The 26,943-nt window shown below is 44.5% G+C and overlaps 1 protein-coding gene across 4 annotated transcripts in view; it reads left to right on the plus strand.

Moving 5' to 3' along the window:
* kiaa0513 (KIAA0513 ortholog) overlaps positions 1–26,943 on the plus strand; it is a 231,748-nt gene that overhangs the window by 201,382 nt on the left and 3,423 nt on the right. For all 4 annotated transcript variants that reach the window (XM_063067280.1, XM_063067278.1, XM_063067277.1 and 1 more), the window contains one exon: positions 18,340–18,492. In XM_063067280.1, the coding sequence (XP_062923350.1) occupies positions 18,340–18,492 (153 nt within the window). The remainder of the gene's footprint in view (positions 1–18,339; positions 18,493–26,943) is intronic.

Here is a 26,943-nt window from a genome sequence, read left to right on the forward strand (position 1 = left end):
ATAGTTTCTCTTGGGCCAAGATATTGCCTGTTTCTGTCAAGTTCAGAGAAACATATCAGAATCAGGTTTATCACCACCAGCATATGTCGTGAAATTTGTTAACTTAGCAGCAGTTCAGTGCAATACATGATAACAAAGATCAGCCATGGTTGAATGGTGGAGCAGACTCGATAGGCCAGATGTCTTTGGGAAAAAATAAATAAGCAAATCAATTACAATAAGTATAAGACCATAAGATATAGGAGCAGAAGTCGGCCATTCAGCCCATCGAGTCTGCTCTGCATTCAATCATGGTTGATCCAATTCTTCCACTCATCTCCACTCCCCTGCCTTCTCCCCATGCCCTTTGATGCCCTGGCTAATCAAGAACCTATCTATCTCTGCCTTAAATACACCCAATGACTTGGCCTCCACAGCCACTCGTGGCAACGAATTCCACAGATTTACCACCCTCTGACTAAAGTAATTTCTCCGCATCTCAGTTCTAAATGTCAGTCAACATCGGTCCTTCAATCCTGAAGTCGTGCCCTCTCGTCCTAGAATCTCCGACCATGGGAAATAACTTTGCCATATCTAATCTGTTCAGGCCTTTTAACAGTTGGAATGTTTCTATGAAATCTCCCTCTTATTCTCCTGAACTCCAGGGAATACAGCCGAAGAGCTGCCAGATGTTCCTCATATGGTAACCCTTTCATTCCTGGAATCATTCTCGTGAATATTCTCTGAACCCTCTCCAATGTCAGTATATCCTTTCTAAAATAAGGAGCCCAAAACTGCACACAATACTCCAGGTGTGGTCTCACGAGTGCCTCATAGAGCCTCAACATCACATCCCTGCTCTTATATTTTAGACCTCTAGAAATGAATGCCAACATTGCATTCCCCTTCACCACCACCAACTCAACCCGGAGGTTAACCTTTAGGGTATCTTGCACAAGGACTCCCAAGTCCCTTTGCATCTCTGCATTTTGAATTCTCTCCCCATCTAAATAATAGTCTGCCCGTTTATTTCTTCCACCAAGGTGCATGACCATACACTTTCCAACATTGTATTCCATTTGCCACTTCTTTGCCCATTTCCCTAAACTATCCAAGTCGCTCTGCAGGCTCTGTTTCCTCAACACTACCCGCTCCTCCACCTATCTTTGTATCATCGGCAAATTTAGCCACAATCCATTAATTCCATAATCCAAATCATTGACATACATCGTAAAAAGCAGCGGTCCCAACACCAACCCCTGTGGAACTCCACTGGTAATTGGCAGCCAGAATAGGTTCCTTTTATTCCCACTGTCTGTTTTCTGCTGACCAGCCAATGCTCCACCCATGCTAGTAACTTCCCTGTAATTCCATGGGCTCTTATCTTGCTAAACAGCCTCATGTGTGGCACCTTGTCAAAGGCTTTCTGAAAATCCAAGTACACCACATCTACTACATCTCTTTTGTCTACCCTGTTTGTAATTTCTTCAAAGAATTGCAGTAGGTTTGTCAGGCAGGATTTTCCTTTCAGGAAACCATGCTGGCTTTGGCCTATTTTGTCATGTGCCTCCAGGTACTCCGTAATGTCATCCCTAACAATCGATTCCAACAACTTCCCAACCACCGACATCGGGCTAACAGGTCTATAGTTTCCTTTCTGCTGCCTCCTACCCTTCTTAAAAAGCGGAGTAATAATTGCAATTTTCCAGTCATCTGGTACAATGCCAGAATCTATCGATTCTTGAAAGATCATCGTTAATGCCTCCGCAAACTCTCCAGCTACTTCCTTCAGAACCCGAGGATGCATTCCATCAGGTCCAGGAGATTTATCCACCCTCAGACCAGTAAGCTTCCTGAGCACCTTCTCAGTCGTAACTTTCACTGCATATACTTCATTTCCCTGACACTCTTGAATGTCCAGTATACTGCAGATGTCTTCCACTGTGAAGACTGATGCAAAAATACACATTCAGTTCCTCTGCCATCTCTGCATCTCTCATTATGATACTCCAGCATCATTTTGTATTGGTTATATATATATATCCTCAACTCTCTTTTACCCTTTATATACTTAAAAAAAAAGCCTTTTAATACCTTCTTGGATATTAGTCGCCAGCTTCCTTTGATAATTCATCTTTTCCTTCCTAATAAGTATATGTGTATATTAAATAGTTAAATTAAAAATAGTGTAAACAGAAATAATAAAAGTTAGGTAGTGTTCATGGGTTCAGTGTCCATTTTGGGATCAGATGGCAGAGGGGAATCGCTGAGTGTGTGCCTTCAGGCTTCTGTACCTCCTACCTGATGGTAACAGTGAGAAAAGGGTATGTCCTGAGTAGTGTACATAGAATGCATTCAGTTCATCGGGAGGGGATGTTTGCTTCTCTCTCGTCCCATCCATTTTGATGATAATGGACGTTGCCTTTCTGAGGCACCACTCCTTGAAGATGTCTTGGATACTATGGGGGCTAGTACCCAAGATGGAGCTGATTAATTTTACAACTTTCTGTAGCTTCTTTCAGTAGCCCTCACTCCCCATACCAGACAGTGATGCAGCCTGTCAGAATGGTCTCTCCCTCACCCAATACCAGACAGTGATGCAGTCTGTCAGAATGGTCTCTCCTCACCCAATACCAGACAGTGATGCAGTCTGTCAGAATGGTCTCTCCCTCACCCAATACCAGACAGTGATGCAGCCTGTCAGAATGCTCTCTTCCTCACCCAATACCAGACAGTGATGCAGCCTGTCAGAATGGTCTCTCCTCACCCAATACCAGACAGTGATGCAGCCTGTCAGAATGGCCTCTCCCTCGCCCAATACCAGACAGTGATGCAGCCTGTCAGAATGGTCTCTCCTCACCCAATACCAGACAGTGATGCAGCCTGTCAGAATGGTCTCTCCCTCACCCAGTACCAGACAGTGATGCAGCCTGTCAGAATGGTCTCTCCTCACCCAATACCAGACAGTGATGCAGCCTGTCAGAATGCTCTCTTCCTCACCCAATACCAGACAGTGATGCAGCCTGTCAGACTGGTCTCTCTCCTCACCCAATACCAGACAGTGATGCAGCCTGTCAGAATGGTCTCTCCCTCACCCAATACCAGACAGTGATGCAGCCTGTCAGAATGCTCTCTTCCTCACCCAATACCAGACAGTGATGCAGCCTGTCAGAATGCTCTCTTCCTCACCCAATACCAGACAGTGATGCAGCCTGTCAGAATGGTCTCTCCTCACCCAATACCAGACAGTGATGCAGCCTGTCAGAATGGCCTCTCCCTCGCCCAATACCAGACAGTGATGCAGCCTGTCAGAATGGTCTCTCCCTCACCCAATACCAGACAGTGATGCAGCCTGTCAGAATGGTCTCTCCCTCACCCAGTACCAGACAGTGATGCAGCCTGTCAGAATGATCTCTCCCTCACCCAATACCAGACAGTGATGCAGTCTGTCAGAATGGTCTCTCCCTCACCCAATACCAGACAGTGATGCAGCCTGTCAGAATGGTCTCTCCTCACCCAATACCAGACAGTGATGCAGCCTGTCAGAATGGCCTCTCCCTCGCCCAATACCAGACAGTGATGCAGCCTGTCAGAATGGTCTCTCCCTCACCCAATACCAGACAGTGATGCAGCCTGTCAGAATGGTCTCTCCCTCACCCAATACCAGACAGTGATGCAGCCTGTCAGAATGGTCTCTCCCTCACCCAATACCAGACAGTGATGCAGCCTGTCAGAATGATCTCTCCCTCACCCAATACCAGACAGTGATGCAGTCTGTCAGAATGGTCTCTCCCTCACCCAATACCAGACAGTGATGCAGCCTGTCAGAATGGTCTCTCCTCACCCAATACCAGACAGTGATGCAGCCTGTCAGAATGGCCTCTCCCTCGCCCAATACCAGACAGTGATGCAGCCTGTCAGAATAGTCTCTCCCTCACCCAATACCAGACAGTGATGCAGCCTGTCAGAATGGTCTCTCCCTCACCCAATACCAGACAGTGATGCAGCCTGTCAGAATGGTCTCTCCTCACCCAATACCAGACAGTGATGCAGCCTGTCAGAATGCTCTCTCCCTCACCCAATACCAGACAGTGATGCAGTCTGTCAGAATGGTCTCTCCCTCACCCAATACCACACAGTGATGCAGTCTGTCAGAATGGTCTCTCCCTCACCCGATACCAGACAGTGATGCAGCCTGTCAGAATGCTCTCTCCTCACCCAGTACCAGACAGTGATGCAGCCTGTCATAATGGTCTCTCCCTCGCCCAATACCAGACAGTGATGCAGCCTGTCAGAATGGTCTCTCCCTCACCCAATACCAGACAGTGATGCAGCCTGTCAGAATGGTCTCTCCTCACCCAGTACCAGACAGTGATGCAGCCTGTCAGAATGGTCTCTCCCTCACCCAGTACCAGACAGTGATGCAGCCTGTCAGAATGGTCTCTCCCTCACCCAATACCAGACAGTGATGCAGCCTGTCAGAATGGTCTCTCCCTCACCCAGTACCAGACAGTGATGCAGCCTGTCAGAATGCCACCTCCCTCACCCAGTACCAGACAGTGATGCAGCCTGTCAGAATGCTCTCTTCCTCACCCAATACCAGACAGTGATGCAGCCTGTCAGACTGGTCTCTCTCCTCACCCAATACCAGACAGTGATGCAGCCTGTCAGAATGGTCTCTCCCTCACCCAATACCAGACAGTGATGCAGCCTGTCAGAATGCTCTCTTCCTCACCCAATACCAGACAGTGATGCAGCCTGTCAGAATGCTCTCTTCCTCACCCAATACCAGACAGTGATGCAGCCTGTCAGAATGGTCTCTCCTCACCCAATACCAGACAGTGATGCAGCCTGTCAGAATGGCCTCTCCCTCGCCCAATACCAGACAGTGATGCAGCCTGTCAGAATGGTCTCTCCCTCACCCAATACCAGACAGTGATGCAGCCTGTCAGAATGGTCTCTCCCTCACCCAGTACCAGACAGTGATGCAGCCTGTCAGAATGATCTCTCCCTCACCCAATACCAGACAGTGATGCAGTCTGTCAGAATGGTCTCTCCCTCACCCAATACCAGACAGTGATGCAGCCTGTCAGAATGGTCTCTCCTCACCCAATACCAGACAGTGATGCAGCCTGTCAGAATGGCCTCTCCCTCGCCCAATACCAGACAGTGATGCAGCCTGTCAGAATGGTCTCTCCCTCACCCAATACCAGACAGTGATGCAGCCTGTCAGAATGGTCTCTCCCTCACCCAATACCAGACAGTGATGCAGCCTGTCAGAATGGTCTCTCCTCACCCAATACCAGACAGTGATGCAGCCTGTCAGAATGCTCTCTCCCTCACCCAATACCAGACAGTGATGCAGTCTGTCAGAATGGTCTCTCCCTCACCCAATACCAGACAGTGATGCAGTCTGTCAGAATGGTCTCTCCCTCACCCGATACCAGACAGTGATGCAGCCTGTCAGAATGCTCTCTCCTCACCCAGTACCAGACAGTGATGCAGCCTGTCATAATGGTCTCTCCCTCGCCCAATACCAGACAGTGATGCAGCCTGTCAGAATGGTCTCTCCCTCACCCAATACCAGACAGTGATGCAGCCTGTCAGAATGGTCTCTCCTCACCCAGTACCAGACAGTGATGCAGCCTGTCAGAATGGTCTCTCCCTCACCCAGTACCAGACAGTGATGCAGCCTGTCAGAATGGTCTCTCCCTCACCCAATACCAGACAGTGATGCAGCCTGTCAGAATGGTCTCTCCCTCACCCAGTACCAGACAGTGATGCAGCCTGTCAGAATGCCACCTCCCTCACCCAGTACCAGACAGTGATGCAGCCTGTCAGAATGCTCTCTCCCTCACCCAATACCAGACAGTGATGCAGCCTGTCAGAAAGGTCTCTCCCTCACCCAATACCAGACAGTGATGCAGCCTGTCAGAATGGTCTCTCTCCATCACCCAATACCAGACAGTGATGCAGCCTGTCAGAATGGTCTCTCCCTCACCCAGTACCAGACAGTGATGCAGTCTGTCAGAATGGTCTCTCCCTCACCCGGTACCAGACAGTGATGCAGTCTGTCAGAATGGCCTCTCCCTCACCCAATACCAGACAGTGATGCAGCCTGTCAGAATGGTCTCTCCCTCACCCAGTACCAGACAGTGATGCAGCCTGTCAGAAAGGTCTCTCCCTCACCCAATACCAGACAGTGATGCAGCCTGTCAGAATGCTCTCTTCCTCACCCAATACCAGACAGTGATGCAGCCTGTCAGAATGCTCTCTTCCTCACCCAATACCAGACAGTGATGCAGCCTGTCAGAATGGTCTCTCCCTCACCCAATACCAGACAGTGATGCAGCCTGTCAGAATGGTCTCTCCCTCACCCAGTACCAGACAGTGATGCAGCCTGTCAGAATGGTCTCTCCTCACCCAGTACCAGACAGTGATGCAGTCTGTCAGAATGCTCTCTTCCTCACCCAATACCAGACAGTGATGCAGCCTGTCAGAATGGTCTCTCCCTCACCCAATACCAGACAGTGATGCAGCCTGTCAGAATGGTCTCTCCCTCACCCAATACCAGACAGTGATGCAGCCTGTCAGAATGGTCTCTCCCTCACCCAGTACCAGACAGTGATGCAGCCTGTCAGAATGGTCTCTCCTCACCCAGTACCAGACAGTGATGCAGTCTGTCAGAATGCTCTCTTCCTCACCCAGTACCAGACAGTGATGCAGCCTGTCAGAATGGTCTCTCCCTCACCCAATACCAGACAGTGATGCAGCTTGTCAGAATGGCCTCTCCCTCACCCAATACCAGACAGTGATGCAGCTTGTCAGAATGATCTCTCCCTCACCCAATACCAGACAGTGATGCAGCTTGTCAGAATGATCTCTCCCTCACCCAATACCAGACAGTGATGCAGCTTGTCAGAATGATCTCTCCCTCACCCAATACCAGACAGTGATGCAGCTTGTCAGAATGATCTCTCCCTCACCCAATACCAGACAGTGATGCAGCTTGTCAGAATGATCTCTCCCTCACCCAATACCAGACAGTGATACAGCCTGTCAGAATGGTCTCTCCCTCACCCAATACCAGACAGTGATGCAGCCTGTCAGAATGGTCTCTCCTCACCCAATACCAGACAGTGATGCAGCCTGTCAGAATGGCCTCTCCCTCGCCCAATACCAGACAGTGATGCAGCCTGTCAGAATGGTCTCTCCCTCACCCAATACCAGACAGTGATGCAGCCTGTCAGAATGGTCTCTCCCTCACCCAATACCAGACAGTGATGCAGCCTGTCAGAATGGTCTCTCCTCACCCAATACCAGACAGTGATGCAGCCTGTCAGAATGCTCTCTCCCTCACCCAATACCAGACAGTGATGCAGTCTGTCAGAATGGTCTCTCCCTCACCCAATACCAGACAGTGATGCAGTCTGTCAGAATGGTCTCTCCCTCACCCGATACCAGACAGTGATGCAGCGTGTCAGAATGCTCTCTCCTCACCCAGTACCAGACAGTGATGCAGCCTGTCATAATGGTCTCTCCCTCGCCCAATACCAGACAGTGATGCAGCCTGTCAGAATGGTCTCTCCCTCACCCAATACCAGACAGTGATGCAGCCTGTCAGAATGGTCTCTCCTCACCCAGTACCAGACAGTGATGCAGCCTGTCAGAATGGTCTCTCCCTCACCCAGTACCAGACAGTGATGCAGCCTGTCAGAATGGTCTCTCCCTCACCCAATACCAGACAGTGATGCAGCCTGTCAGAATGGTCTCTCCCTCACCCAGTACCAGACAGTGATGCAGCCTGTCAGAATGCCACCTCCCTCACCCAGTACCAGACAGTGATGCAGCCTGTCAGAATGCTCTCTCCCTCACCCAATACCAGACAGTGATGCAGCCTGTCAGAAAGGTCTCTCCCTCACCCAATACCAGACAGTGATGCAGCCTGTCAGAATGGTCTCTCTCCATCACCCAATACCAGACAGTGATGCAGCCTGTCAGAATGGTCTCTCCCTCACCCAGTACCAGACAGTGATGCAGTCTGTCAGAATGGTCTCTCCCTCACCCGGTACCAGACAGTGATGCAGTCTGTCAGAATGGCCTCTCCCTCACCCAATACCAGACAGTGATGCAGCCTGTCAGAATGGTCTCTCCCTCACCCAGTACCAGACAGTGATGCAGCCTGTCAGAAAGGTCTCTCCCTCACCCAATACCAGACAGTGATGCAGCCTGTCAGAATGCTCTCTTCCTCACCCAATACCAGACAGTGATGCAGCCTGTCAGAATGCTCTCTTCCTCACCCAATACCAGACAGTGATGCAGCCTGTCAGAATGGTCTCTCCCTCACCCAATACCAGACAGTGATGCAGCCTGTCAGAATGGTCTCTCCCTCACCCAGTACCAGACAGTGATGCAGCCTGTCAGAATGGTCTCTCCTCACCCAGTACCAGACAGTGATGCAGTCTGTCAGAATGCTCTCTTCCTCACCCAATACCAGACAGTGATGCAGCCTGTCAGAATGGTCTCTCCCTCACCCAATACCAGACAGTGATGCAGCCTGTCAGAATGGTCTCTCCCTCACCCAATACCAGACAGTGATGCAGCCTGTCAGAATGGTCTCTCCCTCACCCAGTACCAGACAGTGATGCAGCCTGTCAGAATGGTCTCTCCTCACCCAGTACCAGACAGTGATGCAGTCTGTCAGAATGCTCTCTTCCTCACCCAGTACCAGACAGTGATGCAGCCTGTCAGAATGGTCTCTCCCTCACCCAATACCAGACAGTGATGCAGCTTGTCAGAATGGCCTCTCCCTCACCCAATACCAGACAGTGATGCAGCTTGTCAGAATGATCTCTCCCTCACCCAATACCAGACAGTGATGCAGCTTGTCAGAATGATCTCTCCCTCACCCAATACCAGACAGTGATGCAGCTTGTCAGAATGGTCTCTCCTCACCCAATACCAGACAGTGATGCAGCTTGTCAGAATGATCTCTCCCTCACCCAATACCAGACAGTGATGCAGCTTGTCAGAATGATCTCTCCCTCACCCAATACCAGACAGTGATGCAGCTTGTCAGAATGATCTCTCCCTCACCCAATACCAGACAGTGATACAGCCTGTCAGAATGGTCTCTCCCTCACCCAATACCAGACAGTGATGCAGCTTGTCAGAATGATCTCTCCCTCACCCAATACCAGACAGTGATACAGCCTGTCAGAATGCTCTCCACACTACATCTATAGAAGTTTTTGAGTGTCTTAGGTGACAAACTAAACCTCCTCAAACTCGGAATGAGGGGGGCGTCACGTGATGACGTGGGATTGAGACGTGTAAATTCAGCTCTCCCGCAACAAATCAGTAAAGTACCGTTTAAATAAAACAAAGTTGGTAAATATTTTTTGAAAACTATTTATAAACTTTGTAAGACTACTTTACGATATGCCTCCTAAACCGCAACAAAAGAAGTCTGCTGTTGCGAAGCAGCCGCGAGACGGGAAGAAAAAAGGGCCTACTGCAACGATGGAGTCTTGGACTCAGGTTGGATCTCCTTCGGTAGAACAGGGAGCAATGGCGGTGGCAACGGTTGCTCCGAAGAAGACAACGGAATTGCGCATGCACAAATCGACACAACGTAAACTACAAGAACCGACACCCACTGCAATTGAAAATGACTCAGAATTGGATTCTGCAGAGAACACAGATGAAGAAGAGGAGGAAGAATTGGAAGCGATTGGAAGTAAAGGAGATGATAGAGACATAAGAGAGGCTGTATTGAAATCAACGGCTGAATTTAGGAAAGTAAGAGAGGAGCTTAGAGATACGAAGAGATGCTATAATAAAGTTATGGAAAGACAGGACAAAATGGAAAAGTTTTACGCAGGTGGGTGTTACGAATCCGGGAGTGCAGTTTTACACAGGGGGGTGTGATTTCAAAGATCAGTTCAGTAAAGTTTCAATCCAAACTAGTTCCAATGTACAATCCAGAGAGGAATATTGTCCCACTGTAGAACCATCGCCGACTCTGGGATGTGGTCCGAGACTGGTGAGTACAGGAGGTGGGGCTAGGCTTGAGCGGTCAGGCCTGGGGCCGAGACGGACCACCAGGAATGGGTTCCGGGCCCGAGGCACTTTCAGTCCATCAGGTCCCTGCCCACGATCAGAATGTAGTGCGACACTAGTCTCCCCAGTCAGGGCTTGAAGGAGGAGAGCAGCCCTCCGCCGACGCCGGGGATCAAACCCGGCCCGAGGCCCGAGGCGCGGGCTAGCTGCGCACGTGAACGGGGGTCGTTGCCACGCACGCGCGCTGCGTGCGGGACCACGTGACCGCCGTTGTCAGGGTGACGAGAGGAACGCCATGCCGCTGAGCTGCCCCCGGGAGGAGACCGCGGAGGGGCCGCCCGTCAACCCACTGGGGCCGGAGCCGCTGAAGGGGAGCGGCCCCGGCCCAGGCCCAAGCCCAAGCAGCTGTCACCGCGAGCAGCAGAGGCTGACACAGGTAGGCCGGGCGGGACCTTCACCACACAGGTAACCCCTCCGTACCCCAGCCCCACCCTCGCTCGCACTCTCTGAACTTCAGTCTGGAGCATTGTCTGTCGTTTTGGGAAGGGTGTCCAGGCTTCGGGGAGGCTGCATGAGAGGTTTACCAGGAGGTGAGACAATCTTGGGTTGTCTTCTCCTGAGCCGCGAAGGCTGAGCAGAGATCTGAGCGGTTTGTGAGAACGTCAAAGAAATAGATAGTGAAATTAAAGTCTTTTTCCCCATGGTTGGAACATCTCAATATGAGAGGGCATAGCAAAAGTGAGAGGGGATAAGTTTAAAGGAGATTTACATGGCAATTACTGTCATGTGGGTAGTGGAGGCAAAGATTGATGCTGGTGTTTAAGAGGAACTTAGACACCAGAGTGTCTGAGAGAGTTTGGCCATGTGTAGAGCAGTCGTATATTTTAAATTGGCATCATGGTTGGTACAGACCAACCCTGCCCTGTACTGTTCTGTGTTCTATACATAAACAATCTGGATATGGATGTGAGTGACATGATCAGTAAGTTTACAGACTGGTGGAGTTGTTGATAGTGTAGATGGTACTCTAAGGTATGGGGTGATTGCAGTGTGTTGGTGAAATCAGCTGAGTTATACAACATTGAAACAGACCATTCATCCCAACTCATCCATTCTAGTCAAATTGCCTAGCCAACTACAACCATTCTGTATCAGCCTTTCAATATTTGGTAGGCTTCAATGAGGATTCACCCCCTCCCCACTCCTGTAAACCTCCGTGAGTACAGGGCCCAAGCTGTCAAGCAAGCTCCTCGTCTAACTCTGGTGGACACCTTTTTCACCACCCTGTTTGCTTGTGTGACCGCCTTCAGTGAACTATGTCCCATATCCCGAGGTCTCTCTCTGTTCTACAACACTCCCCAGTACCCAGGGCTCTGCCACTTCCTGTCACTGTCCTGACCTGGGCATCTGTCAGAGGTAAATTTTGTCTCCACAGTTTTTTAGAAAGGGCAGATGGAGTTTAATCCAGATAAATATGAGGTAACACACAGCATGCTGGAGGAACTCAGCAAGCCAGGGAAAATCTATGGAAAAGAGTAAACAGTCGACGACCCTTCATTCGGGACTGGGTAGGAGGTAGAAACGGGAGGTGCAGGGTAAGGGAGTATGAGGTTGGTGGCAGTAGATAGGAGATCCCCAGAGTCAATAAGGTAGGTGATGGTGCGGGAGACAACGGCCAGATTCTCCTTAGTGGGGTCCTGTTCAAGGGGTAAGTAAGAGGAGGGGTCTGAGAGTTGCTGTCTGGCCTCAGCAGGGTAGCGGACCATCCGCCAGACTAATCCAGCACCCCCCTTATCTGTGATGGTGAGGTTAGGATTAGTGCGGAGAGAGCGGAGAGCAGTGTGTTCAGAAGGAGTGAGGTTAGAAATGGAGAGAGGAGAGTGGAAGTAAAGGAGATGATAGAGACATAAGAGAGGCTGTATTGAAATCAACGGCTGAATTAAGGAAAGTAAGAGAGGAGCTTAGAGATACGAAGAGATGCTATAATAAAGTTATGGAAAGACAGGACAAAATGGAAAAGAAGCTTCAGAAGATGGAAAGAGAAATGGGGCTTATGAATGATAGAGTGGAAAAAACAGAAAATGATTTGCTTGTCTAGAACTCGGAAAGAAACCGACTCTTGGAGAAAGTGGACATGTTGAAAAATTTCAGTAGACGTAATAATATTAAAATGGTTGGTCTTACAGAAGGTATGGAAGGACAAAAGCCAATAGAATTTTTTCAAAGATGGATCCCGGAGGTTTTGCAAATGGGAGAGGAGGTTCGGTCAATTGAAATTGAGTGGGCACATAGAGCTTTAAGACCAAAACCAAAAGATGACCAATATCCACGATCGATTTTAATAAAATTCTTAAGATTTCAAGACAAGGAAAGGATTCTTCAGGCAGCTGTTCGAGCTGCCAAAGATAGAAAAAGGCCATTGATAATTAAAGGGAAAAAAGTTTTTTTCTACCCTGATATAAGTTACGAACTTTTGAAGAAAAGGAAGAAGTTTAATCCAGTGAAAAAAACCCTATGGGAGCATGGTTATCAATTTATACTGCGTTATCCTGCAACTTTGAAGATTTTTTTGTCTGGTGGAGAAAAAAGATTTTTTGATGATTACCAGAAAGCGGAGCAGTTTGTGCGAGATTCTCTGAATATTCACCAGATACAAGAACAAACTCAGGAGAGCGAGATAGATTGAAGATGAAGATTGGGCTTAAGAATGGATTTGTTGGATTTTTGAAGCTGGGTGAATGTATAAATATAGTATTAATTATATGAGGGGGGGTAAGAAAGGTTAATACTGGAGGAAATTAGCTGGGAATAATAATACTAATTTTGTCTATATATATATATATAATATTTTTGTTGCGGGGGAGCTGGAAGAAGCACTGATCGATTGCTACGTTAATCATGTGTGTAAGCGTGGCTTTTCCCGCGACCCGTAAAATGGAGGGGGGTAGTGTTGTGTATCTTTTCATTCACAACATTAGTGGGGGGGTATTTTGTTTTTTCTTTTTTTTTCTATCTTTTTTTTCTCTTTTTGCCTGGAAGGTTGGTGGGGGGACACATAGCATCATGGTGAAGTTTAAAGAGATTCCCCAAGGAACTATGAGAGTTGAGAAGATAAGTAATGTTTTAGATTGGAGTAACTTTGTTAAGAATAATGACTAATTTATTGAATTTTTTGAGTTTTAATGTTAATGGGCTTAATGGACCAGTGAAAAGAAAAAGAATCTTAACATATATTAAAAAAATGAAGATGGATTTAGCTTTTTTACAAGAAACACACCTAACAGAAACAGAACATCAGAAACTAAAGAGAGATTGGGTGGGTAATGTTGTTGCGGCCTCATTTAATTCAAAAGCGAGGGGAGTAGCAATTTTGATCAATAAAACGTTACCAATTAGAATACAAAATGTAATAACTGATTCTGCGGGGAGATATGTGATTATACATTGTCAACTTTTTTCCGAACTATGGACTTTTATGAATATTTATGCACCAAATGAAAATGATGCAAAATTCATACAAGAAACTTTTTCGAATTTGGCGGATGCACATGAAAAAATATTAATTGGAGGAGACTTTAATTTTTGCTTAGACCCAGTCTTAGATAGATCAACCAAGGCTGTTATAAAATCGAAGGTAGTAAATCTAACTTTATCATTGATGAAAGATTTAAATTTGATTGATATATGGAGAAGAATCAATCCTAAAGAAAGAGACTATTCGTCCTATTCCCATAGACATAAAACTTATTCAAGGATAGATTTTTTTCTATTATCAATGCATATTCAACACAGAGTGCAAAATATGGAATATAAAGCAAGAATATTATCAGATCATTCTCCTTTATTAATGACAATAATAATGGCTGATAAGAAGTGGCTTATAGATGGAGATTTAATTCAACATTATTAAAACGTCAAGATTTTTGTGATTTTATGAAAAAGCAGATTCAATTTTTTTTGGATACAAATTTTCATTCAATGGAGGATAAATTTATATTATGGGATGCGATGAAAGCATATCTTAGGGGACAGATAATAAGTTATACGTCTAAAATTAAGAAAGAATATATGGCAGAACTAGATCAATTGGAAAAAGAGATTACAAGAATAGAAAAAGAATCTCAAAGATATATGTCAGAAGAAATACGAAGACAACTTGTCAATAAGAAGTTACAATATAATACTCTTCAGACATATAGAACGGAAAAAGCAATTATAATATCTAAACAAAGGTATTATGAGTTAGGTGAGAGAGCACATAAAATTCTTGCCTGGCAGTTGAAAACAGAACAAGCTTCCAAAACAATAAATGCAATTAGAACAAGGGCAAATAAAATATCTTATAAACCTCTTGAAATAAATGAAACCTTTAAAAATTTTTATTCTGCATTATATCAATCAGAATCCCAAAACGATGTTAATGAGATAGAAAGGTTTTTATCACAAGTTTCTCTTCCAAAATTGAATTTGGAAGAACAGAGGGGATTAGATATGCCTTTTACATTAAAAGAAGTTGAAGAAGCTTTAAGATCACTTCAAAGTAATAAATCTCCAGGAGAAGATGGTTTTCCACCTGAATTTTATAAAAAATTTAAAGATTTACTATTTCCTCTTTTTATGGAACTAATACGTCAAGCAGAAAAAATACATAAACTTCCAGAATCTTTTTCAACAGCGATTGTAATAGTATTGCCAAAAAAGGACAGAGATTCTATGAAACCAACATCATATAGGCCTATTTCTTTATTGAATACGGATTATAAAATAATAGCAAAAATTTTATCGAATAGATTATCTAAATATTTACCAAAATTAATACATATGGATCAAACAGGTTTTATTAAAAATAGACAACTGGCAGATAATGTAACTCGGCTACTCAGTATAATTCATTTGGCACAAAAAAGGGATGAGAAGAGTATAGTAGTAGCTTTGGATGCAGAAAAAGCATTTGATAGATTAGAATGGGATTTTTTATTTAAAGTATTAGAAAAATATGGGTTAGGAACATCTTTTATAAATTGGATTAAAACTTTAAATTCTAACCCTAAAGCTAAAGTAGTGACAAACTCTCAAATTTCAACACCATTCCAGCTAAAAAGGTCAACTAGACAAGGTTGTCCATTATCACCTGCTCTATTTGTATTGGCGATAGAGCCATTAGCAGAACTAATTAGATTGGATCCTGATATTATGGGTTTTAGAGTTAACCAAGAGGAATATAAAATTAATCTTTTTGCCGATGATGTTTTGATCTATTTAACAAACCCACAACATTCGTTATATAAATTATCTTCCAGATTGGATGAATATGGGAAGGTATCAGGTTACAAAATAAACTGGGATAAAAGTGAAATTTTATCTCTTACTAAAGGAGATTATAGTCAATGTCGATTAGTAACCCAATTTAGATGGCCGGTAAATGGTATAAAGTATTTAGGTATAAGACTTGATAGTGATGTAAAGAATTTATATAAATTTAATTATTTACCACTATTGAAAAAAATTCAAGAAGATCTTGACAAATGGATGATACTACCAATAACATTAGTAGGTAGAGTCAATGTTGTAAAAATGAATATATTTCTGAGATTACAGTATTTGTTTCAAACATTACCAATACAATTGCCACAGAAATTTTTTCAAGAGTTAAATAAATCTGTGAGAAAATTTCTTTGGAAAGGTAAAATGTCAAGAATATCATTGGAAAAACTGACATGTAAATTTAGGTTAGGAGGGTTACAACTTCCAAACTTTAAAAATTACTATAAAGCAAATCAGCTTAGATTTATTGCATCTTTTTTTGATGATCAAAAACCAGCATGGATTAAAATAGAACTAGACAAGATAGGAGAAAATAAACCTGAAGATTTTATATATAAATGGGAATCTAAATGGATACGGGAAAAGAAAGAATCTCCTATATTAACACACTTGATTGATCTATGGAATAAGATAAATGTTGATAAGGAAACACAGAAATCTCTATTAGCAAGGAGACCTTTGTTTCAGAACAGACTTATTCCTTTTACAATGGACAATCAACTTTTATATAATTGGTACCAAAAAGAGATTAAATTTATAGGAGATTATTTTGAGCGAGGTATATTGATGTCATTTGAACAATTAAAGGACAAATATAAAATATCTAATAATACTTTCTTTTGTTACTTTCAGTTAAGGGCTTACTTTAATAGGTAAGCTGGGTCAAACAATGTTTTTGCCAAAAGCTAATGAAATTGAAATTTTAATTCAAAAAGGAAAAATTAAAAAATTTGTTTCTTGTATGTATAATTTGATTCAAGAACAGACAATTAAACAAGGAACCCATAAGTCAAAGCAAAAATGGGAAACAGATCTGAATATTAATATTGATGAAATAAATTGGTCAAGACTTTGTCTGGACAGTATGACAAATACAATAAATGTTCGACTTAGATTAGTACAATATAATTTTTTACACCAATTATATATTACACCACAAAAAATAAATAGATTAAATTCAAATATATCTGATAAATGTTTTCGGTGTAATCAAGAAATTGGTACTTTTCTACATTCTACTTGGTCTTGTTTTAAAATTCAACCCTTTTGGATAAATTTGAGAATCTTATTGGAACAAATTACTGAAATTCAACTTCCACATAACCCTGTATTATTTCTATTAGGTGATATTGGAAGGGATAAAACCGAAACTTAAATTGAATAAATATCAGAAAGAATTTATAAAAATTGCATTGGCAGTAGCTAAGAAGACTATAGCAGTTACTTGGAAATCTGATTCGTATTTAAGTATGGATTGTTGGAATAATGAAATGGCTAGTTCTATTCCACTTGAAAAAATTACTTATAATTTAAGAGGTAATTATGTAACATTCTTGAATATTTGGCGCCCTTATTTACAAAAGATAGGATGTCATATTTAAGTGCTCCAACAAAGAATTTGGTTACTTGGGGAAAGTAACGAATAATTATACCAAATTTATTTTGAATCCCATGGAGCATGTGGAAACCTTCCAATATCCAGGCCGCTCTCTTTTTTTTTTCTTTTTTTCTTTTAGGTAGGACTATATATGGGGGGGGAGGGGGGGTAGATTTTATCTTTTCATGTATTCTTTTTGAAAATTTAATAAAAATTATATATAAAAAAAAACTCGGAATGAAATGTAGCCGGATTTAAATGTAAAGGAGGAGGAGCTGTTTGGTCTCTGGAATGTATTCCATTCAGTAGGATCTTGGCCTCCCACCGCTTTCTCAATGTCCCCACACCCCTCTGTTGGTTGTAGTTTGAATAACACAGTCCCTTCCTCAAATCATGCACTAGTATTTTCACTGTTCAAGATTTAAGATTGTTTAGTGTCATTTACAGTATGTATGTGTAAAGGAGAATGAAATAATTGTTACTCCGAATCAGATGTAGCACAAAAAAACTGAATGAGAAAAATAATAATAATAAATCCATAATAAATATAAATACACAAGACCAGAGGTGTTTGTACAGAAGGTGACTCTGACAGGAAATCATAAAGTGGTGGTTGGAGTGTGGAGATGTGGGTTAGTGGGTGGAAACGTTGATGAGACATGCTGCTTGGGAAAGTAACTGCTTTGGACTGATCCACAAAGGGTGCCAGGCACCCAGAGAACGGGACTTACTCAGAGTGCAGCGGAGATCATGAGGGGTTCCGGATGGTTTTCAGTGTGTGCTGTCTCTCCTAGCGAGGCAACCTCCTGCTTTTTATAGGTAACTTGGGGACAGAACCACTAACAGGCAAATGCTTAAAAAAGCAGGTCAGAGAGGGACGTGGGATTCGTGTGAGCAAGTGGGATCAGTATAGGAGGGTGGGATCGTTAACACTGAGGTCAGAGAGGGATGTGGGATTCGTGTGAGCAAGTGGGATCAGTATAGGAGGGTGGGATCGTTAACACTGAGGTCAGAGAGGGATGTGGGATTCAGGTGAGCAAGTGGGATCAGTATAGGAGGGTGAGATCGTTAACACTGAGGTCAGAGGGACGTGGGATTCAGGTGAGCAAGTGGGATCAGTATAGGAGGGTGAGATCATTAACACTGAGGTCAGAGAGGGACGTGGGATTCAGGTGAGCAAGTGGGATCAGTATAGGAGGGTGAGATCGTTAACACTGAGGTCAGAGAGGGACGGGGGATTCGTGTGAGCAAGTGGGATCAGTACAGGAGGGTCAGATGGTTAATACAGTGAGCTACAGGGCCTGTTTCCGTGCTGTACAACAAGGCATTGAAAATCCTTCCATCTGTTTCTTTTGCCCCTTCCCCACTGAAACCAGGCGAGCACGTTGAATGGGGTAGTGCTGGTGGAGAAGACTCGGCTGAGTGAGCAGTATTTTGCGGGGGTGCAGAAGTTTGTCGTGTTGGATCTGGGCCTGACGCTGTTACCTGTGGCCAGTCAGTCTGAGGCTGCACAGCTCATTGCCCAGCTGGTAAGTGACCTCCCTCGTGCCTCAGTGCATGTTCAGTGGGCACCTCTCTAGCACGTGCATGACCCGGTGTGTGGAGGCAGTGTTGAGCCTCTCTGTACCCAGCTCTTCTTTCTTCCATCGTCAGAAACTGTTGGAAACGGTGAGCAGGATGGCTGATGTTACAGGACAGTGACTCCTCGCGAAGACTGCAGGGTGTGGAGGTGGGAACCCTGAGTGGAGAGCAGAGGTGGGGAAACAGTGATGATTAGGAGGGAACTGTACCACTCCTATGTACACTAGGGCTTGGAGCAGGGGTAGCAAATCTTTCTGAGAGTGTGTGCCCAGACTGCTGATGATCTAAAAAAATTCTCCCTCGTGCCATGGTAATTTTGAGCAGAGATTTTCATTGATGAATTAGTAACAGTAATTATAGACTTTAAGAATGAGGGATGAGTTCTGTTGCTTATGTATGTGTATACATGGTACAGACTAGATGGGCTGTAGTGTTCTATGACAAAGCTATTAATCTAGTCCTATTGACCTTCACCTAGGCCATAGCCCTCAATGCCTGTCCCATCCATGTACCTATCCAAGTTTCGCTTAAGTGTTGAAATTAAAACTCTTAGCCACCACTTCCACTAGCAAGCACGTTGTTCCATAGTCTCACCACAATTCGAGTGAAGAAGTTCCCCTTCGGGTTCCCCTTGAATACCTTTCGCCTTCAATCTATGACCACCAGTTTTAGTCTCATCCAAAAAGCCTGCTTGCATTTACCCTAAATATACCACTCAATTTTGTAAGCCACTATCAAATCTGCCTTCATTCTCCTACACTCCAGGAAATAAAGTCCGAATCATTTCAACCTTTCCCTGTAACCCAGGTCCTCAAGTCCTGATAACATCCTTGTAATTTTTTTCAGTATTCTTTCAATAAAATTATAGGAGATTCAGATTGAAATATTTCAAAAAAACCTGTTCAAAAAAGATTAATCTTTTAAAAAGGCAATTGAAAAATAAATGTCATGGAGGTGCTAAACTATATTCAGTAGTATACTAGGTCCTTTTTACAAACGTAGTACATGCAGTACTTACCATAATTGTCACTGAATGTCCAGTATTCACTCACAATCAACAGAAGAAAAAATGTAAGCAGAGCAAAGCCAATGCAAATTAGCCCAACGGTTTACAATCCAACACCAGGGATTTCAAAATGTGTTATCCACCATCACATGCTGTTGCAAGTGTCCTGGTGAGTCCAATGTCTAGGTGAGACGCTTCCTACAAAAACATCTCTCTTCTCTCAGGTTGTAAAACATTATTGGCTGTTTTATTTGGAAGTAAAGATAGTTATTATGTAGCTTTTTATTATGGGTGAGGTTTAAAGAATCAAGAGGTGGCACTGCATGCCATGTGTCAATATAATAAAAGCCAAAGAGAGGGCAAATAACATAGCAGGAATTAGTGGGAAGGTAGAAGATTGGGAAGCTTTTAAAAACCAATTAAAGCAAACCATAAGGAGAGAAAAGATGAAATATGAAGATAAGCTAGTCAATAATATAAAAGAGGATGCAAAAGGTTTTTTGTATATTTACAAGAGAGGCAAAGAGTGGATAATTGACCAGTGGAAAATGACGCTGGAGAAGTAGTAATGGGAATAAAGAAATGGTGGAGGAATGAGTAAGTATTTGGTGTTAGTCTTCACTGTGGAAGACACTGGCAGTATGCCTGAAATTCTAAAGTGTCAAGGAAGAAATGGGTGTAGTTGCTATGACTAAAGAGAAGGTTCTTGGGAAGCTGAAAGGTCTGAAGGCAGACAAGTCACCTGGACCAGATGGACTACATACCAGGGTTCTGAAACAGGTGGCTGAAGAGATGCAGACAATTGTAATGATCTTTCAAGAATCACTAGATTCTGGAATGGTTCTGGAGAACTGGAAAATTGCAAATGTCACTCCATTCTTTAAGAAGAGAGGGAGGCATAAGAAAGGATATTATAGGCTAGTTAGCCTGACTTCAGTGGTTAGGAAGATGTTGGAATTCATTAGTAAGGATCAAGTTTCAGGGTACTTGGATGCACATGATAAAATAGTCCAAAGTCAGCATGATTTCCCCAAGGGAAGATCTTGCCTGACAAATCTGTTGGAATTCTTTGAGGAATAAAGATGAAGGTAGAGCAGTGGATCTAGTGTTAATGGATTTCAATGAGGCATTTGATAAGGTTCCCCATGCGAGGCTCATTCAGAAAGTAATGAACCATGGGATCCAAGGAGACCTTGCTCTGTGGATCCAGAATTGGCTTGCCCACAAGGCGAAGGGTGGTTGTGGATAATTCATATTCTGCATGGAGGTCGGTGACCAGTGGTGTTCGACAGGGATCTGTTCTGGGACACCTCCTCTTTGTGATTTTTATAAACGACCTGGATGAACATAGAACGTAGAATATTACAGCACAGTACAGGCCCTTCAGCCCACAATGTTGTGCTGACTCTCAAACCCTGCCTCCCATATAAGCCCCCACCTTAGATTCCTCCATATACCTGTCTAGTAGTCTCTTAAACTTCACGAGTGTATCTGCCTCCACCACTGACTCAGGCAGCGCATTCCACGCACTAACCACTCTCTGAGTAAAAAACCTTCCTCTAATATCCTCCTTGAACTTCCCAACCCTTACCTTAAAGCCATATCCTCTTGTATTGAGCAGTGGTGCCCTGGGGAAGAGGCGCTGGCTATCCACTCTATCTATTCCTCTGATTATCTTGTACACCTCTATCATGTCTCCTCTCATCCTCCTCCTCTCCAAAGAGTAAAGCCCTAGCTCCCTTAATCTCTGATCATAATGCATACTTTCTAAACCAGGCAGCATCCTGGTAAATCTCCTCTGTACCCTTTCCAATGCTTCCACATCCTTCCTATAGTGAGGTGACCAGAACTGGACACAGTACTCCAAGTGTGGCCTAACCAGAGTTTTATAGAGCTGCATCATTACATCACAACTCTTAAACTCTATCCCTCGACTTATGAAAGCTAACACCCCATGAGCTTTCTTAACTACCCTATCCACCTGTGAGGCAACTTTCAGGGATCTGTGGACATGTACCCCGAGATCCCTCTGCTCCTCCACACTACCAAGTATCCTGCCATTTACTTTGTACTCTGCCTTGGAGTTTGTCCTTCCAAAGTGTACCACCTCACACTTCTCCGGGTTGAACTCCATCTGCCACTTCTCAGCCCACTTCTGCATCCTATCAATGTCTCTCCGCAATCTTTGACAATCCTCTGCACTATCTACAACACCACCAACCTTTGTGTCGTCTGCAAACTTGCCAACCCACCCTTCAACCCCCACATCCAGGTCGTTAATAAAAACCGCGTTAATAAAAAGTAGAGGTCCCAGAACAGATCCTTGTGGGACACCACTAGTCACAATACTCCAATCTGAATGTACTCCCTCCACCACCACCCTCTGCCTTCTGCAGGCAAGCCAATTCTGAATCCACCTGGCCAAACTTCCCTGGATCCCATGCCTTTAACTTTCTGAATAAGCCTACCGTGTGGAACCTTGTCAAATGCCTTACTAAAATCCATATAGATCATATCCACTGCACTACCCTCATCTATATGCCTGGTCACCTCCTCAAAGAACTCTATCAGGCTTGTTAGACACGATCTGCCCTTCACAAAGCTATGCTGACTGTCCCTGATCAGACCATGATTCTCTAAATGCCTATAGATCCTATCTCTAAGAATCTTTTCCAACAGCTTTCCCACCACAGACGTAAGGCTCACTGGTCTATAATTACCCCGAATATCCCTACTACCTTTTTTGAACAAGGGGACAACATTCGCCTCCCTCCAATCCTCCGGTACCATTCCCGTGGACAACGAGGACATAAAGATCCAAGCCAGAGGCTCAGCAATCTCTTCTCTCACCTCGTGGAGCAGCCTGGGGAATATTCCATCAGGCCCCGGGGACTTATCTGTCCTAATGTATTTTAACAACTCCAACACCTCCTCTCCTTTAATATCAACATGCTCCAGAACATCAACCTCACTCATATTGTCCTCACCATCATCAAGTTCCCTCTCATTGGTGAATACCAAAGAGAAGTATTCATTGAGGACCTCACTCACTTCCACAGCCTCCAGGCACATCTTCCTACCTTTATCTCTAATCGGTCCTACCTTCACTCCTGTCATCCTTTTTTCTTGACATAATTGAAGAATGCCTTGGGGTTTTCCTTTACCCTACTCGCCAAGGCCTTCTCATGCCCCCTTCTTGCTCTTCTCAGCCCCTTCTTAAGCTCCTTTCTTGCTTCCCTATATTCCTCAATAGACCCATCTGATCCTTGCTTCCTAAACCTCATGTATGCTGCCTTCTTCCTCCTGACTAGATTTTCCACCTCACTTGTCACCCATGGTTCCTTCACCCTACCATACTTTATCTTCCTCACCGGGACAAATTTATCCCTTACATCCTGCAAGAGATCTCTAAACATCGACCACATGTCCATAGTACATTTCCCTGCAAAAACATCATCCCAATTCACACCCGCAAGTTCTAGCCTTATATCCTCATAATTTGCCCTTCCCCAATTAAAAATTTTCCTGTCCTTTCTGATTCTATCCTTTTCCATGATAATGCTGAAGGCCAGGGAGCGGTGGTCACTGTCCCCCAGATGCTCACCCACTGAGAGATCTGTGACCTGACCCAGTTCATTACCTAGTACTAGATCTAGTATGGCATTCCCCCTGGTCGGCCTGTCCACATACTGGAAGTAGAAGGGTGGATTAGTAAGTTTGATGATAGAAAAGTTGGGGATGTCTGGAGGGCTGTCAGAGGTTACAGCGGGACATCAATAGGATGCAGAACTGGGCTGAGAAGTGGCAGATGGAGTTCAACCCAGATAAGTGTGAGGTGGTTCATTTTGGTAGGTCAAATATAATGGCAGAATATAGTGATGGTAAGACTCCTGACAGTGTGGAGGATCAGCAAGATATTGGGGTCTGTGTCCATAGGACACTCAAAGTTGCTGCGCAGGTTGACACAGTGTTGTTAAGAAGGCGTGTGGTGTGTTGGCGTTCATCAACTGTGGGATTGAGTTCAAGAGCCATGAGGTAATGTAACTGCTATATAAGACCTTAATTAGACCCCACTGAGTACTGTGTTCAGTTCTGGTCACCTCTCTACAGGAAGGATGTGGTTACTATAGAGAGAGTGCAGAGGAGATTTACAAGGTTGTTGCCTGGATTGGGGAGCATGCCTTATGAGAATAGGTTGAGTGAACTTGGCCTTTTCTCCTTGGAGCAGTGGAGGATGAGAGGTGACCTGATAGAGGTGTATAAGATGATGAGAGGCATTGATCGTGTGGATAGTCAGAGGCTTTTCCCCAGGGCTGAAATGACTAACACAAGGGGGCACAGTTTTTAAGGTGCTTGGAAGTAGATACAGAGGAGATGTCAGAGGTAAGTTTTTGACGCAGAGAGTGGTGAGTGCGTGGAATGGGCTGCCAGCAACGGTGGTGGAGGTGGATACAACAGGGTCTTTTAAGAGACTCTTAGATAGGTACATGGAGCTTAACAAAATAGAGGGCCATGTGGTAGGGAAATTCTAAGCAATTTCTAGTGTAGGTTGTATGGTCTACACAACATTGTGGGCCAAAGGGCCTGTAATGTGCTGTAGGTTTCTATGTTCTATGTTCAAATAACAGGCAGGATAGACAGAGCCAGTGGATGTTGTTTACTGGGATTTTCAGAAGGTATTTCATGAGGTGCCACACCTGAGGCTGCTTAACAAGATAAGAGCCCATGGTATTACAGGAAAAATACTAGCATGGATAGAGCAGTGACTGGTTGGCAGGAGGCAAAGAGTGGGAATAAAGAGAGCCTTTTCTGATTGTCTGTCAGTGACTAGTGGGATTCTGCAGGGGTTGGTGTTGGGACTGCTCCTTTTCCCGTTATAGGTCGATGATTTGCGGCAATATGAAGATAGGTAGAGGGGCAGGTAATGTTGCAGAACCTGGGATTCTGCAGAAGGACTTGGACAGATTAGGAGAATGGACAACAAAGTGGCAGATGGAATACCCAGATGGTGTGTGTGGTCATCCATTGAGGTAGAAGGAATAAAGGCATAGACTACTTTCTAAATGGTGAGAAAATTAAAGAAAACAAGGTTCAAAGGTACTTTGGAATCCTCATGCAGGATTTCTTGAAGATTAATTTGTAAGTTGAGTAGGTGGTAAGGAAGACAAATGCAATGTTATCATTCATTTTGAGAGGACTGAAATAGAGATCTGGGATGTAATGTTGTTTGGAGTATTGTGAGCAGCTTTGGGCACCTTATCTAAGAAAAGATGTGCAGGCATTGGAGAGAGTTCAGAGGAGGTTTACGAGAATTATTCTGGGAAGGAAAGGGTTGACATATTGAGGAGTGTTTGATGGCTGTCTTCCTGTACTTTGTTAGTTTAGAAAAATGTGGAAGGATCTCATTGAAACCTATCGAATATTGATGGAGTAAATGTGGAGAGGATGTTTCCAATAGCGGAGGAGTCTAGGGCCAGAGGGCACAGGCTCAGAATAAAGGGACATACATTTAGAACATTAATCCTCCAGATTAGGAGGAATTTTGAATTTCTTTAGCCAGGGGTGGTGAATCTGAGGAATCCTGGGCTAGTAGTTGAGTGCATTTGCAACAGATTGATCGGTTCTTGATTAGTCAGGGCATTAAAGGTTATGGGGAGAAGACAGGAGAATGGGGTTGAGAGGGATAACAAATCAGCCAGGATGGAATGGTGGAGCAGACTTGCAGCTGAACGGCCTAATTGTGCTCCTGTGTCTTATAGTCTTAAGATTGTAATGCCATTTTGGGCAGTCATGCCATAGAGCAATACAGTTTGAATACAGAGCCATCAGCAACATCAGCTACATGCCAACCACATTGTCCAACTAGCTTGTCCCAACTCTCTGCAAGAGTTCGTGAATGGTTTTATTGCTGTGTCCCTCTCTCCGATCTTGTCGCTGTAGCCCAGAGACTGGATTCTGCCCTTCTGTATTGTCACACATTTCCCTGTCACTCTCACCAGAGTCCTCTTTACTTGCTTGAAATTTATTAACTCAGCCTTTCCCAAAGCTGATGTGAATCTTTTTACCCTGAAATATGTAACTGTTCCTCTCTCCACAGCTGAGAGCTTCTAGCACCCTCTGTTTCCACAGCGTCACCGGCACTCGCAGTCTCTCTGCGGGCTGGAGGCCAACAGACATAGTGTGGATAGAGGCCCTTTGGCCCATTGAGCTGCTCCTATCTGTCCTTAGTACCAGATCTGTGTTTGATAAAGTTCCTGTGACTCAGGCTAGGAGGCTTTATCACCGACACTCTGTGTCCACTGTCGGTGGGACTCTATTCTCCAACCAAAGTGCTGGGGTAAACACGAGATTCTACAGATGCAGAAAATCCAGAACAACACACGGAAAATGCTGCAGGAACTCAGCAGGTCAGGCAGCATCTATGGAAAGGAACAAACATTTGATGTTTTGGGCTGAAGCCCTTCTTCAGGACTGGAAAGGAAAGGGGAAGATGCCAAAAGATAAGGTGGGGAGAGGAGGAGAGGACAAGCTGGAAAGTATCGGGTGAAGCCAGGTGGATGGGGAGGGGATGAAGAGAGAAGCCAGGAGGTGAAGGGTGGAAAAGGAGGAATCTGTTAGAAGAGGAGAGTGGACCATGGGAGAAGGGGAAGGAAGAGGACACCAGGGGGAGATGATGGGTGAGGAGAAGTGGTAGGAGGCCAGGGTGGAGAGTGAAAGAGGGAGAGGAAAACTTACAAGGAGAAAAATTGATGTTCGTGTCAGGTTGAAGGGTACCTAAACAGAAGTTGCTCTTGTACCCTGAGAATGGCTTCACCATGGCAGAGGAGGCGGCCTTGGACTGACATGTCAGAACAGGAATGGGGATAGGAATTAAATTGGTTCGTCACCAGGAGATATTAATTTTTGGCAGGTTGATTAGGAGCAAGGATACTGGTTGATTGTGTCTTAATTCAGCTAAAATTCCCTGGTTGGAATTCCTGTGTTCTGGTCCAGGTCTGATCTGTTTGAGATCTCTCCTGGATACTGATTAACACGGTGGTTAGAACGTAGAACTGTACGGCACAGGTTCAGGCCCCTAGCCCACAATGTTGTGCCGAACCAATTAAATTGGTAATCAAATGGCCAACTGATCTCTTCTGTCTAGACAATGTTCATATCCTTCCATCTTCCTCATTCATGTGTCTATCTGAACGTCCTTTAAATATCCCCAATGCTTCTGCCTTCACCAGCACCCCACACCACACATTTCAGGCACCTGCCATTCTATGTATAAGTAAATAAATACAAACAAGCTTGCTCCTCACATCTCATTTGGTTGTGTGGTACAGTTCCCTCACCTGAAGCTCTAAGAACTGCAGGGCACCCCAGTCAGCATAAGGGTCTTTGTGTGGAA

The sequence above is a fragment of the Mobula hypostoma genome, chromosome 14 (assembly GCF_963921235.1).
Source record: "Mobula hypostoma chromosome 14, sMobHyp1.1, whole genome shotgun sequence".
Lineage (NCBI taxonomy): Eukaryota > Metazoa > Chordata > Chondrichthyes > Myliobatiformes > Myliobatidae > Mobula > Mobula hypostoma.